The sequence below is a fragment of the Gasterosteus aculeatus genome, chromosome 10 (assembly GCF_964276395.1).
Source record: "Gasterosteus aculeatus chromosome 10, fGasAcu3.hap1.1, whole genome shotgun sequence".
NCBI classification, from domain to species: Eukaryota; Metazoa; Chordata; class Actinopteri; order Perciformes; family Gasterosteidae; genus Gasterosteus; species Gasterosteus aculeatus.
In genome coordinates, this window is record NC_135697.1 from 17,574,221 (window position 1) to 17,588,477 (window position 14,257).

The 14,257-nt window shown below is 41.9% G+C and overlaps 2 gene segments (V, D, J or C); both read left to right on the plus strand.

The window, feature by feature from the left end:
- The first annotated feature begins 4,454 nt into the window (after window positions 1–4,454).
- Window positions 4,455–6,324, plus strand: LOC120827013 (Ig kappa-b4 chain C region-like). The segment is given in 3 exon segments: window positions 4,455–4,626; window positions 4,976–5,051; window positions 5,839–6,324. Coding segments are annotated over 3 exon segments (450 nt in total).
- A 4,711-nt stretch (window positions 6,325–11,035) lies between these two features.
- Window positions 11,036–12,894, plus strand: LOC120827021 (Ig kappa-b4 chain C region-like). The segment is given in 3 exon segments: window positions 11,036–11,089; window positions 11,527–11,602; window positions 12,408–12,894. Coding segments are annotated over 3 exon segments (435 nt in total).
- Window positions 12,895–14,257: the final 1,363 nt, after the last annotated feature.

Below are 14,257 nucleotides of genomic sequence, written 5' to 3' on the forward strand. Positions count from 1 at the left end.
CCCATTAACAGTATCTACATCACTAATAAGGTCTGTCAGTTGTAGTATCTAGTCAAATGAATCTTAATTGAACAAAGTACAAAGTACAAAGTTTGAGAAGTTTTAATCAAATTGGAAAAGAGCTTCACATTAAAGCATTAAAAGCATGAGTGAAGAACATTGATTTGAACATTTATTACTAAAGCAATAAACAAGCTTTAATCTGATTAAACATTACAGTGTAGTTTGAGAATATAAATAGTAAAATACAGTAATAATATGCAGAGATGCAGTAAATGGATCAACATCCCTGTCTGGTTCAATTAAAAGCTGCAGCCAACAGAAACGTCTTCAGTCTTAATTTGAAGCCGCTGAGAGTCTCAGCAGACCTGCAGCTTTCTGGGGGTTTGTTCCAGATGTGGAGCAGAACAAGTGAAGCCTCTTCTCCATGTTTGTTTGTGACTCTGGGAACAGAGAGCAGAGCCAGAGGACCTGGGGGGTCGGGATGGTTCGTAAGGTGGCAACAGGTCACGCGTGTGTTTTAGCCCTGAACCGTTCAGTGACAAGTTATTAAAATCCTGTTGAAGCCTCTAATCCTTGATATATTCTTCAGGTGACAGTAGGGATCATAGTAGATGTGTGTGTCGTCTGCATAATAACGAATACACACTTTGTTTCTTTGCATAATGTGAGCAGGTGAAAGCATGTAGATGTTGAACAGGAGAGGCCCCAGGAAGGAACCATGGGGAACACCTCATGTGTTTTACTCCGCTGTGATGTGTAATTATCTACAGACACAAAGTGCTCGCGGTTCTTCAAGTAGGATTCAAACCAGCGTCGTGTGACTCTTAAGCCTAGTTTATGCTTCTGTGTTTTCAGAGAGACGCAAGGACACGCAGACGCAAGAGCCCCTTGCGTGTCCCTTGCGTGTCCCTTGCGTGTCTTTTCACACCTCCTTGCGTGCGTCGACCCATTTTTCTAGACTTTTCTCAAAATCTACGCAGCCTCCTGCAGCACCAGGCTGTGATTGGTCTGCTGACTACGTCCTTTACGGAGTCTCACATCTCCGTTTTCACAGCACAATACGGCCGTTATTTAAACAAAGACTGTTTACGATAAAACGGATCAGATTGAAGAGCTTTTGTGGGAAGAAATGCGTATATATGACCGCTTCTACAAGCCGTCATTCGCGGACTATGAGGACGCCGGATGGCCTCTGATTCATGGAGGGAGATCTCCACAAACGAGGGGAACAAAGTTGTGGAGGAAAATACGGGACAAATGTGTCCTTTATGAAAAGCAGCAATAAAGTCTGTGATAAATAAATAAACCAACCAACTGGAGGTGAATCGCTCTGCAACACACGCAAGACTTTTAGAACCATGAAGTGAAACGAGTGCGTCGACACGACGTAAAGACGCAAACGCAGAAACATGCGCCGGCCTTTAGTCCGTCTCGTAATGTGTCACCGTTGACCTTGTTGAACGCCGCACTGAGTTCCAGTAATACTAAGACTGTTATAAAAGCAGTGAGATCCAAATAAAACACCAATCACACCAATCACACCAATAATTAAATAGGAATTTAGGAGCCACATTTAAGTTCATGTCCATGTATTAAAATAACTTATTTTTGTTCTCTTTCTTTGTGTTAAAAGCAAAGTGTGCCTCCTACAGGGGAGGCGGGCGCTCTTATAAGTTGGTGCGAATGGCGCATAGTTGGGGGAGAAACGGGTTACGGCAGATACCGTCTTTGACTCGGCCTCAGCCCTGTGACTACACTTGATGGTGATTGGCATCGTAAGGCATCCAAACCATTACAACTCAATTGTTGTAATAACTCCTGGGTTTCTGTTCGGAGGCAAAGCCGCGAGTCAGACGACTGGTCCCGATCTCCCGCCGTGGTTAAAGCGATAGGACGCATGAATAGGGGCCAAAGAGAGCGAGTTTTAGCCGCAACGGGAATCACTCAAAAATAATCCTTAAAAACATATAGAGGTGAATACTGTATTTCAGGGATATATAGTGATCATGTTAATTGTATTAACGGATCTTTTCCCTTATTCAACTAGATTATTATTCATTCTATTTAAAACAATATTTCCTGACAAAATGATGAAGTGTCACTCAAACGTAAAGTGTCTGTGTTCCTGTGCAGCTGTTGAGTGGATCAGTTCCTCTCCAGCTGAGGAGGTTTTTGTACGACGTTGTTTCACTGTGTGAACGGGAAGCTGTTACTCTGCTGACAATAATAATCTCCTGCATCTTCAGTCAGAACTCCTCTGATGGTCAGAGTGAAGTCACTTCCAGATCCACTTCCACTGAAACGCTCTGAGATCCCTGACTGACGACCTGTAGCGTAATAAATCAAAAGTTTGGGAGATTCTTCTGGTTTCTGTAGGTACCAGTGAAGGTTGGTACTAATGCCAGAACTGGCTTTACACCTGATGGAGACAGTCTGTCCTGGAACAACAGACTGAGATCCAGGAGACTGAGTCAGCTGGATTTCTCCTGATGAACCTGGAAAACATGAAGAAGAGCAGAAGGGTTATTGAGACAAATCCAGTTTGGAGAAAGATGATCAAGATCCAAACAGAAGAGTCTCATTTCTTCAACACGGAGAACAGGTGAAGAAGGTCCACGCTGCTTGTTCCACTGGTTCTCCATCACAGCAGAACGTCCCTGTGGAGAAGCAAAGCCTCCAGAAGAGGGTCTCACCCTGAACAAGGAGCCCCAGGCTGGTCAGCAGTAGACTCAGTGACATCATCATTGTGCTGCCGGCGTGCCAGTGTGCGTGAGGCCTGGACCGCCACTGATCAGCTCTCTTAAGGCGTGTGAGCAGAGAGGAAGGACACGTATGCAAACACACGGAGCCAGTGAGTCCTCGTCACATGACCGGGTTTCACTATTTAAATCATCTCACGAGGGAGAGAAAGCCTCTTAGGATCCAGACTCCATCAATCAGTTTGAACGGAAATTTGAGTTCTAGTACGATTTTAAGTCATAATACACAGGATCATTTTTCACATATAACAGATATTTATTTGTATTCTATATTTATTGGGTACCGAATATCCTAAAAAAAAATGTTTAATTTCAAACCGTACATTACAACTATTACTCGTATCATAGAATTTTATTTGTGTCGAAGCGAAGTTTGTCCGGTTTGACGAAGACATGTCCGAGATCTCCACAAAAGAAGGAGCACCCCAGAGAACGCTTTCCTCTCCCTCCTTCTCATTCCATCCTCCTGACTAAAGACAAACGGTCTCCTACCCAAGCCAAAGAGATGGATTTAAACAAGAGGTTGAATCTTTTGTCTGCTGCTGTGATGAAAACGTCCTAAAACTAAATGTCGGACAGACCAGAGAGCTGCTCACTGATTTCAGGAGGGTGGTGGAGCAGGTCTCCCAATGACAATCGAGGGTCAGCAGGCGTTGTCCAGTCACAGAAATATGTCGGGATCTACCTGGGTACTAAGTTCAACCCTGATGCCGTGTTCAAAAAGGCTCAGTCCAAACTCTTCTTCTTGAGGAAACTAAGGTCCTTTGACATCAGCAGAACCCTTCTTCACATTTTTATCAGGGGATCCCAGCTAGTGTCCTCTTCTACGCCAGATACCTGAGACACTGAAGGACTCCTGCTAATGCTAAATACTGAGAGTGCTGAAGAAACAAGTAGTCCCTTCAAAACAAATCTTTATTACTATATTTGTATTAGTCATCAACACTGATCCACAGATAAGGTGAGCTGCTGGTGTGTGTGTGTGTGTGTGTGTGTGTGTGTGTGTGTGTGTGTCTCCAGTGAAGTGCGTCAGCTGTCAGTTCAGTTTCTGTTCCTTCTGACTGAAGGAGGTTTTTGTACGACTCTTTTTCACTGTGTGAACACATACTGACTATTAGGGTAATGAAAACTCTGACAGTAGTAATGTGCTGCATCTTCAGCTGTGACTCCACTGATGCTCAGAGTGAAGGAAGATCCTGATCCACTGCCTGTAAAACGACCTGGAGTCTCTGATGCTCGAGTGGTAGCAGAATAAATGAGCAGCTTAGGAGCTCCTCCGTCTCTCTGTTGGTACCAGGCTAAATAAATAGAGCTATAAACACTCTGACTGGTTGTACATGAGATGGAGACGGAGCCTCCAGCAGCAGAGCTCACTGCTCCAGGCTGAGTCACTGTGACCTGGCCTCTGGACTCTGAGGACACGGAGACAAAGACATAAAGCAGCGTCATGGTCGTGTCTCCTTCATTTCAGAGGGACGCACGTCTACAGAGGAGAGGACTTTGGTCCTCTGGACTTTACCTGTGAAGCAGAGGAGAGTCCAGACGAGGACGCAGATCAGAGTCATGTTTGTGATGAGGAGGATCTCTGTGTCTTCTGCTGTGATGAAGGACAGCTGTCCTCCAGGGTCCAACTCTCAGGACTATAAGGTCTCCCAGAGCACTGGAGCATGTGCTGCTGATGCAAAGTGTCTCTATGGAAATGCTGTGCCTGACTCCTCTGATGACGCTGGTGATCAATGGATCAATCAGCTGATCGCTCCATTGATCAGGAATGTGTCAGTGCTCGTTAACGAGTCTTTGATGCCGTTTGATGGAAAACTTTTCTTCCCGAATGTTTTATAAGATCCCCAAAATTTACTACAATGTAAATTAACATCAGAATGAGAAAAAATTCATCAAAATGGATATTTTTTCATTCTTATAGCGCACAATAAATATACATTTATGATCATTTTCACATTTTTGGATATTGGAAATATGTAAAGAAACACTAAAATATTAATATACATTTTTGTAAAATGTTCTTTAGTAATCATTTATTTGTTTTTTATTAATTAAATATCACTCACAGATGTCAAACATTCATCAAATAACCGGTTGAATACACATTTACTTTGTGTTGATCAGTTTGATGGGTCGAGGTCTTGTACACACTGAATGTGTGTAGTGTGTTTGTGTGTCTGTCACAGAGTTGTGTGTCTCTACTCTCACAGGTTTTTGTACGGCGGTTCGATGCCTTCGTGTCACTGTGGTGGACGTTTGGTGGAGGAACCAGACTGAGCGTTGGAAGTAAGTCAAACCTTTAATAATCTCATTGTTTCTGACTATAATGTGTTATATTTATATTTATATTCAACAGGCAAAACAGAAAATAGATGATTTTATATATTTATGTATGTTTTTCAGATATTTTGCAATCAGAGAGAAACTTTCCATCAGTGAACTTTAAAACGTTATTTTTATGAAAAGTAAAAATATCTGTTAATTTATTTAAATCTCTTTCTGATTTCATGCCTTAGTTTCTGCTCCTTTATACATTTATATTAGAGAAGCTCTACTAAACATTTTGTTACAAACTCCTTTCAACTTATAACGTGTAAAAAACATGAACCTCGAGAAAAATATCAGAATGTTGGTTTTTGTGATTCGATTATTTGAATAAATGTTTACGGACGAGTTAACGATCGACTTCATTCTCTCAAACGTCTTGAACTTTAAAACAATAATTTTAAATTTACCCTGAAATCCACATGAAGAAAGTTTGATTGCTGTTGGTTTATTTTCTCTATTAATTCACGCTTGAAGTCATTATTTTAGACCAACGTTTTTGGACAGTTTTAACATTTGTCCTCATGTGGACGTTTCTTCTGTGGTTTCATGTCCTCCTGTCTGAGGATTGTCTCTGTGCTGATGTGCATGAGAGGCTTCTTGAAGGGAAGTGAAACATGGTGTGAGTGAGTGACTGCTGGAGCAGAAGAAACATCTGGCAGAAACTCCTCAAAGGCCTGAATCGGCCCTCTCACAGTGAAGGGGTCCCATGTCTGGTGCTTGATTGACAGCTGATCGTGTCTCCTAGGTGATGTCCGGCCCACCCTGACGGTGCTGCCCCCCTCCAGGGAGGAGCTGCAGAAGGGGACGGCCACGCTGGTGTGCCTGGCCGACAAGGGCTTCCCCTCCGACTGGAGTCTGGCCTGGAAGGTGGACGGCAGCAGCAGCAGCTGGGAGGAGAGCAGGAGCCCCGGGGTGCTGGGGGGGGGCGCCCTCTACAGCTGGAGCAGCACCCTGAGGCTCCCTGCAAACCAGTGGGCCAAGGTGGGCTCCGTGACCTGTGAGGCCACCCAGGGCTCCCAGACTGCGCTCTCAGAGACGCTGAGGAGAGACCAGTGTTCCCAGTGAGCTGAGCCACTGGGGCTCTGATACTGGTTCACTCTCATACTGGTTCAGTATGACTTGTAACACGTTCCTGTTTATGTCTTTTTTCAATCACTGTCCAAGTTCCTGTTTCATTTATTAAGTTCTGTTCACTTTTATTATTTCAACACAATAAAAACTTTTCATTAAATTCTTTGTCATTCAGTATATTCATTGTAAAGTAAACAGATGTTTCTCTCTCTCTGTAGTTCCAATAAATCTAGAAACAATTAACTCGAATAAGTCTTGAGATTTTAAAATTATTTAATATGTATAAAGAAATACTAAAATATTATTAGACATTTTTGATGTTTGATGAACAAACTCTCTGATAAGAATCAACGTAACTGAATGTGACCCAGATATGATCAGAGTATTGTTATACTTTATAAAAGTTTTCATGATGCTTTTGTGACATTAACTGAAAAAAGAATCTTTTAATGAAGCTGTGTTTTTAACAAATGTTTCTGAGAAAATCCCATTAACAGTATCTACATCACTAATAAGGTCTGTCAGTTGTAGTATCTAGTCAAATGAATCTTAATTGAACTACAAAGTTTGAGAAGTTTTAATCAAATTGGAATAGTGAAGTAGGATATCTTCAGCATTTTATATCACCATAGTATTAATAAATATAAGTTTATTCTTACAGCACATTTCAACAACAAGGTAATTCAAAGAGCTTCACATTAAAGCATTAAAAGCATCATGAGTGAAGAACATTGATTTGAACATTTATTACTAAAACAATAAACAAGCTTTAATCTGAATAAACATTACAGTGTAGTTTGAGATTCTAAATCTTAATATACAGTAATAATATGCAGAGATGCAGTAAATGGATCAACATCCCTGTCTGGTTCAATTAAAAGCTGCAGCCAACAGAAACGTCTTCAGTCTTAATTTGAAGCCGCTGAGAGTCTCAGCATACCTGCAGCTTTCTGGGAGTTTGTTCCAGATGTGGAGCAGAAGAAGTGCAGCTGCTTCTCCATGATTGGTTGTGACTCTGGGAACAGAGAGCAGAGCCAGAGGACCTGGGGGGTCGGGATGGTTCGTAACGTGGCAGCAGGTCACGCGTGTGTTTTGGCCCTGAACCGTTCAGTGACAAGTTATTAAAATCCTGTTGAAGCCTCTAATCCTTGATATAATCTTCATGTGACAGTAGGGATCATAGTAGATGTGTGTGTCGTCTGCATAATAACGAATACACACTTTCTTTCTTTTCATAATGTGAGCAGGTGGAAGCATGTAGATGTTGAACAGGAGAGGCCCCAGGAAGGAACCTTGGGGAACACCTCATGTGTTTTAATCCGCTGTGATGTGTAATTAGCTACAGACACAAAGTGCTCGCGGTTCTTCAAGTAGGATTCAAACCAGCGTCGTGTTGAGCCAGAGAGTCTCACCCAGACTCTCAGTCCGTCTCGTAATGTGTCACCTTTGACCTTGTTGAACGCCGCACTAAGTTCCAGTAATACTAAGACTGTAATAAAAGCAGTGGGATCCAAATAGAACACAACTGTAGTGTTCTACTATGATTACAAGACCATTAAAACACAAACCATCCATTTAGGTTGGTTGGAAAATAAACTATAACTACCTATAACTATATAACTAACCATATTATTATATAGTTATTATTAAACTTTTATATCTATCATATTAACAAATAAATCCGAATCACAAAAATGATCCTTGAAAACATATAGAGGTGAATATTGTATTTCAGAGATTAATATATAGTGATCATGTAAATTGTATTAACGGATCTTTTCCCATATTCAACAAGATTATCGTTTATTCTATTTGTAACAATATTTCCTAACATCTTTAAAAATGATGAAGTGTCACTCAAACATAAAGTGTCTGTGTTCCTGTGCAGCTGTTGAGTTGATCAGTTCCTCTCCAGCTGAGGAGGTTTTTGTACGACGTTGTTTCACTGTGTGAACGGGAAGCTGTAACCCTGCTGACAATAATAATCTCCTGCATCTTCAGTCAGAACTCCTCTGATGGTCAGAGTGAAGTCACTTCCAGATCCACTTCCACTGAAACGATCTGAGATCCCTGACTGACGACTTGAAGCCTGATAAATCAAAAGTTTGGGAGATTCTTCTGGTTTCTGTAGGTACCAGTGAAGGTGGGTACTAATGCCAGAACTGGCTTTACACCTGATGGAGACAGTCTGTCCTGGAACAACAGACTGAGATCCAGGAGACTGAGTCAGCTGGATTTCTCCTGATGAACCTGGAAAACATGAAGAAGAGCAGAAGGGTTATTGAGACAAATCCAGTTTGGAGAAAGATGATCAACATCCAAACAGAAGCGTCTCATTTCTTCAACACGGAGAACAGGTGAAGAAGGTCCACGCTGCTTGTTCCACTGGTTCTCCATCACAGCAGAACGTCCCTGTGGAGAAGCAAAGCCTCCAGAAGAGGGTCTCACCCTGAACAAGTAGCCCCAGGCTGGTCAGCAGTAGACTCAGTGACATCATCATTGTGCTGCCGGCGTGCCAGTGTGCGTGAGGCCTGGACCGCCACTGATCAGCTCTCTTAAGGCGTGTGAGCAGAGAGGAAGGACACGTATGCAAACACACGGAGCCAGTGAGTCCTCGTCACATGACCGGGTTTCACTATTTAAATCACCTGTGATGTAACTTCTTAAGAAACACGTTAACATGACCATGAACTGAAGACTCTTCTTCAACCCTCCAAAGAACAGTTTGAGCTTTATTAAAGTTTCCACAAACACAATCATCACTCTTGTGAATTAAACAGTGAAACATTAATCAAGAGAAGTTTCCACCAGGATCTTCAGCTTGGTTTTATTCTGTAGAACAACATTTCTTCATGGTTCACGTGTCACACACAACTCTCCTCTGAGGTGATTTTCTTCTTGTCTCCAGTTTTCAGTTAATATTTCCTGTTTTATTTCGGTGGACTCGGCTCTTGTGTTTCCCCACTTTGTGATCGTGTGCTTCTTGGTGGTTGTGTCCCTCCTTTCATTGTGTGTTTCTTCGTGTCCTCTTCTCTCTGGGCCGGTTTGTTCTGTCTCTTTTAGAGTATCGGCCATAACGCTCTTCCCTCCCTACATGTGCTTTCCAGTCTACGTACCTATTGAACGCTGCCTTCAGGTAATCACCTCGTGCTTCAACTTCTCTGCGCATTCAGTCTTTTGTGTGTTGGTGCCGGTTTCATTGATAAAACACAGTAACAGAGAACATCTATTTCAATAAGTAGACGTTCCAGTAATGAACCAGAATGAGAAACATCTGCGTTTCCTTCACACAAGTTCTTTCAGTCGTGATCTGAGTATGAGACAGAAAGAAGAACAGCCGCCGCCTGCAGAGACGCATGAACGCTGACGAGTCCTTTCATAGCTCACAACACGTAGCATGACGCTAACATCTTAGGTGAATAATCATGAATGTGTGTTCTTAGTGACCTGGATGGAACACCGGCTGGAGACCTGAACACTCAAACTGGAAGGAGTGAGTAGCGCTGCCCCTCTGAGCCCTGATGCTCTCCTTGAGGATCCCTCACATCCTCCACCAGCTCGCTCGTCGTCTCAGGCCCACAGCCGGCGTTTCTGTGTGAACATCTTGTGTTAATAGTTGTTGCCGTGGTGTGACGGATAGCGTGTTAGTCGTGTACCCAAGCAAACTTTACAACGATGTCGACTCAATGTTGTTCACTTTGATGTCATGCTAACGTAGCGTTAGCTCTCTGGCTCAGCGCTGATCCTGAAAGTTGACTGTTTGTCCCTGAGACGTGTCCTTTCTGCTGGAATCAAGTGTTTCATTCAACAACACTTTTTTTCACTGGTTTAAGTGAAGAAGGAATTATTAATCTCAATGAATGGTTCTACATTTTTAGGTGTATGAGGGAAAAATGTGTTTTTGTATGCGCTTTATGAACATGCAGCTATGAGAAGGAAATAGTCTTGTTTCATCATTCTTTTGGTAGATCAGATCAGAACAAACGGCTGTAAAGGGATGTGAACAAATGGTGGAAAGACTCATTTGAATTCCATCAAGATCATTTTTGTCCTTGAACCCTTTTTAATAAATGTTCATTAGTGGTTACAGTAATAATAGTGAAACACTGAAAGCTCTTTATGAATGTGTACATTGTGTGTCTGTGTGTGTGTGTGTGTGTGTGTCTCCAGTGAAGTGCGTCAGCTGTCAGTTCAGTTTCTGTTCCTTCTGACTGAAGGAGGTTTTTGTACGACTCTTTTTCACTGTGTGAACACCCACTGACTGTTGATGTAATGATAACTCTGACAGTAGTAATGTGCTGCATCTTCAGCTATGACTCCACTGATGCTCAGAGTGAAGGAAGATCCTGATCCACTGCCTGTAAAACGACCTGGAGTCCCTGATGCTCGAGTGGTAGCAGAATGAATCAGCAGCTTAGGAGCTCCTCCGTCTCTCTGTTGGTACCAGGCTAAACGATTAGAGCTATAAACACTCTGACTGGTTGTACATGAGATGGAGACGGAGCCTCCAGCAGCAGAGCTCACTGCTCCAGACTGAGTCACTGTGACCTGGCCTCTGGACTCTGAGGACACGGAGACAAAGACATAAAGCAGCGTCATGGTCGTGTCTCCTTCATTTCAGAGGGACGCACGTCCACAGAGGAGAGGACTTTGGTCCTCTGGACTTTACCTGTGAAGCAGAGGAGAGTCCAGACGAGGACGCAGATCAGAGTCATGTTTGTGATGAGGAGGATCTCTGTGTCTTCTGCTGTGATGAAGGACAGCTGTCCTCCAGGGTCCAACTCTCAGGACTATAAGGTCTCCCAGAGCACTGGAGCATGTGCTGCTGATGCAAAGTGTCTCTATGGAAATGCTGTGCCTGACTCCTCTGATGACGCTGGTGATCAATGGATCAATCAGCTGATCGCTCCATTGATCAGGAATGTGTCAGTGCTCGTTAACCAGTCTTTGATGCCGTTTGATGGAAAACTTTTCTTCCCGAATGTTTTATAAGATCCCCAAAATTTACTACAACGCAAATTAACATCAGAATGAGACAAAATTCATCAAAACGGATATTTTTTCATTCTTACAGCGCACAATAAATATACATTTATGATCATTTTGACTTTTTTGGATATTGGAAATGTGTAAAGAAACACTAAAATATTAATATACATTTTTGTAAAATGTTTTTTAGTAATCATTTATTTGTTTTTATTAATTAAATATCACTCACAGATGTTAAACATTCATCTAATAACCGGTTGAATACACATTTACTTTGTGTTGATCAGTTTGATGGGTCGAGGTCTTGTACACACTGAATGTGTGTAGTGTGTTTGTGTGTCTGTCACAGAGTCGTGTGTCTCTACTCTCACAGGTTTTTGTACGGCGGTTCGATGCCTTCGTGTCACTGTGGTGGACGTTTGGTGGAGGAACCAGACTGAGCGTTGGAAGTAAGTCAAACCTTTAATAATCTCATTGTTTCTGACTATAATGTGTTATATTTATATTTATATTCAACAGGCAAAACAGAAAATAGATGATTTTATATATTTATGTATGTTTTTCAGATATTTTGCAATCAGAGAGAAACTTTCCATCAGTGAACTTTAAAACGTAATTTTTATGAAAAGTAAAAATATCTGTTAATTTATTTAAATCTCTTTCTGATTTCATGCCTTAGTTTCTGCTCCTTTATACATTTATATTAGAGAAGCTCTACTAAACATTTTGTTACAAACTCCTTTCAACTTATAACGTGTAAAAAACATGAACCTCGAGAAAAATATCAGAATGTTGGTTTTTGTTTTTTCATAATGAAAAATGATCCGATTATTTGAATAAATGTTTACGGACGAGTTAACGATCGACTTCATTCTCTCAAACGTCTTGAACTTTAAAACCGTATTTTTAAATTTTGCCTGAAATCCACATGAAGAAAGTTTGATTGCTGTTGGTTTATTTTCTCTATTAATTCACGCTTGAAGTCATTATTTTAGACCAACGCTTTTGGACAGTTTTAACATTTGTCCTCATGTGGACGTTTCTTCTGTGGTTTCATGTCCTCCTGTCTGAGGATTGTCTCTGTGCTGATGTGCATGAGAGGCTTCTTGAAGGGAAGTGAAACATGGTGTGAGTGAGTGACTGCTGGAGCAGAAGAAACATCTGGCAGAAACTCCTCAAAGGCCTGAATCGGCCCTCTCACAGTGAAGGGGTCCCATGTCTGGTGCTTGATTGACAGCTGATCGTGTCTCCTAGGTGATGTCCGGCCCACCCTGACGGTGCTGCCCCCCTCCAGGGAGGAGCTGCAGCAGGGGACGGCCACGCTGGTGTGCCTGGCCGACAAGGGCTTCCCCTCCGACTGGAGTCTGGCCTGGAAGGTGGACGGCAGCAGCAGCAGCTGGGAGGAGAGCAGGAGCCCCGGGGTGCTGGGGGGGGGCGCCCTCTACAGCTGGAGCAGCACCCTGAGGCTCCCTGCAGACCAGTGGGCCAAGGTGGGCTCCGTGACCTGTGAGGCCACCCAGGGCTCCCAGACTGCGCTCTCAGAGACGCTGAGGAGAGACCAGTGTTCCCAGTGAGCTGAGCCACTGGGGCTCTGATACTGCTTCACTCTCATTCTGGTTCAGTATGACTTGTAACACGTTCCTGTTTATGTCTTTTCTTCAATCACTGTCCAAGTTCCTGTTTCATTTATTAAGTTCTGTTCACTTTTATTATTTCAACACAATAAAAAAATTTCATTAAATTCTTTGTCATTCAGTATATTCATTGTAAAGTAAACAGATGTTTCTTTCTCTCTGTAGTTCCAATAAATCTAGAAACAATTAAATCGAATAAGTCTTGAGATTTTAAAATTATTTAATATGTATAAAGAAATCTTAAATATTATTAGACAATTTTGGTGTTTGATGAACAAACTCTCTGATAAGAATCAATGTTAAGAATCAATGTAACTGAATGTGACCCAGATATGATCAGAGTATTGTTATACTTTATAAAAGTTTTCATGATGCTTTTGTGACATCATTAACTGAAAAAAGAATCTTTTAATGAAGCTGTGTTTTTAACAAATGTTTCTAAGAAAATCCCATTAACAGTATCTACATCACTAATAAGGTCTGTCAGTTGTAGTATCTAGTCAAATGAATCTTAATTGAACTACAAAGTTTGAGAAGTTTTAATCAAATTGGAATAGTGAAGTAGGATATCTTCAGCATTTTATATCACCATAGTATTAATGAATATAAGTTTATTCTTACAGCACATTTCAACAACAAGTTATTCAAAGAGCTTCACATTAAAGCATTAAAAGCATCATGAGTGAAGAAGATTGATTTGAACATTTATTACTAAAACAATAAACAAGCTTTAATCTGAATAAACATTACAGTGTAGTTTGAGACTCTAAATAGTAAAATACAGTAATAATATGCAGAGATGCAGTAAATGGATCAACATCCCTGTCTGGTTCAATTAAAAGCTGCAGCCAACAGAAACGTCTTCAGTCTTAATTTGAAGCCGCTGAGAGTCTCAGCAGACCTGCAGCTTTCTGGGAGTTTGTTCCAGATGTGGAGCAGAAGAAGTGAAGCTGCTTCTCCATGTTTGGTTGTGACTCTGGGAACAGAGAGCAGAGCCAGAGGACCTGGGGGGTCGGGATGGTTCGTAACGTGGCAGCAGGTCACGAGTGTGTTTTGGCCCTGAACCGTTCAGTGACAAGTTATTAAAATCCTGTTGAAGCCTCTAATGCTTGATATATTCTTCAGGTGAAAGTAGGGATCATAGTAGATGTGTGTGTTGTCTGCATAATAACGAATACACACTTTGTTTCTTTGCATAATGTGAGCAGGTGAAAGCATGTAGATGTTGAACAGGAGAGGCCCCAGGAAGGAACCTTGGGGAACACCTCATGTGTTTTAATCCGCTGTGATGTGTAATTATCTACAGACACAAAGTGCTCACGGTTCTTCGAGCAGGATTCAAACCAGCGTCTTGGAAAAATGTGTCCGTGATGAAAAGCAGCAGTGTCGAATCACGGGGCAATAAAGTCTGTGATAAATAAATAAACCAACCAACTGGAGGTGAATCGCTCTGCAACACACGCAAGACTT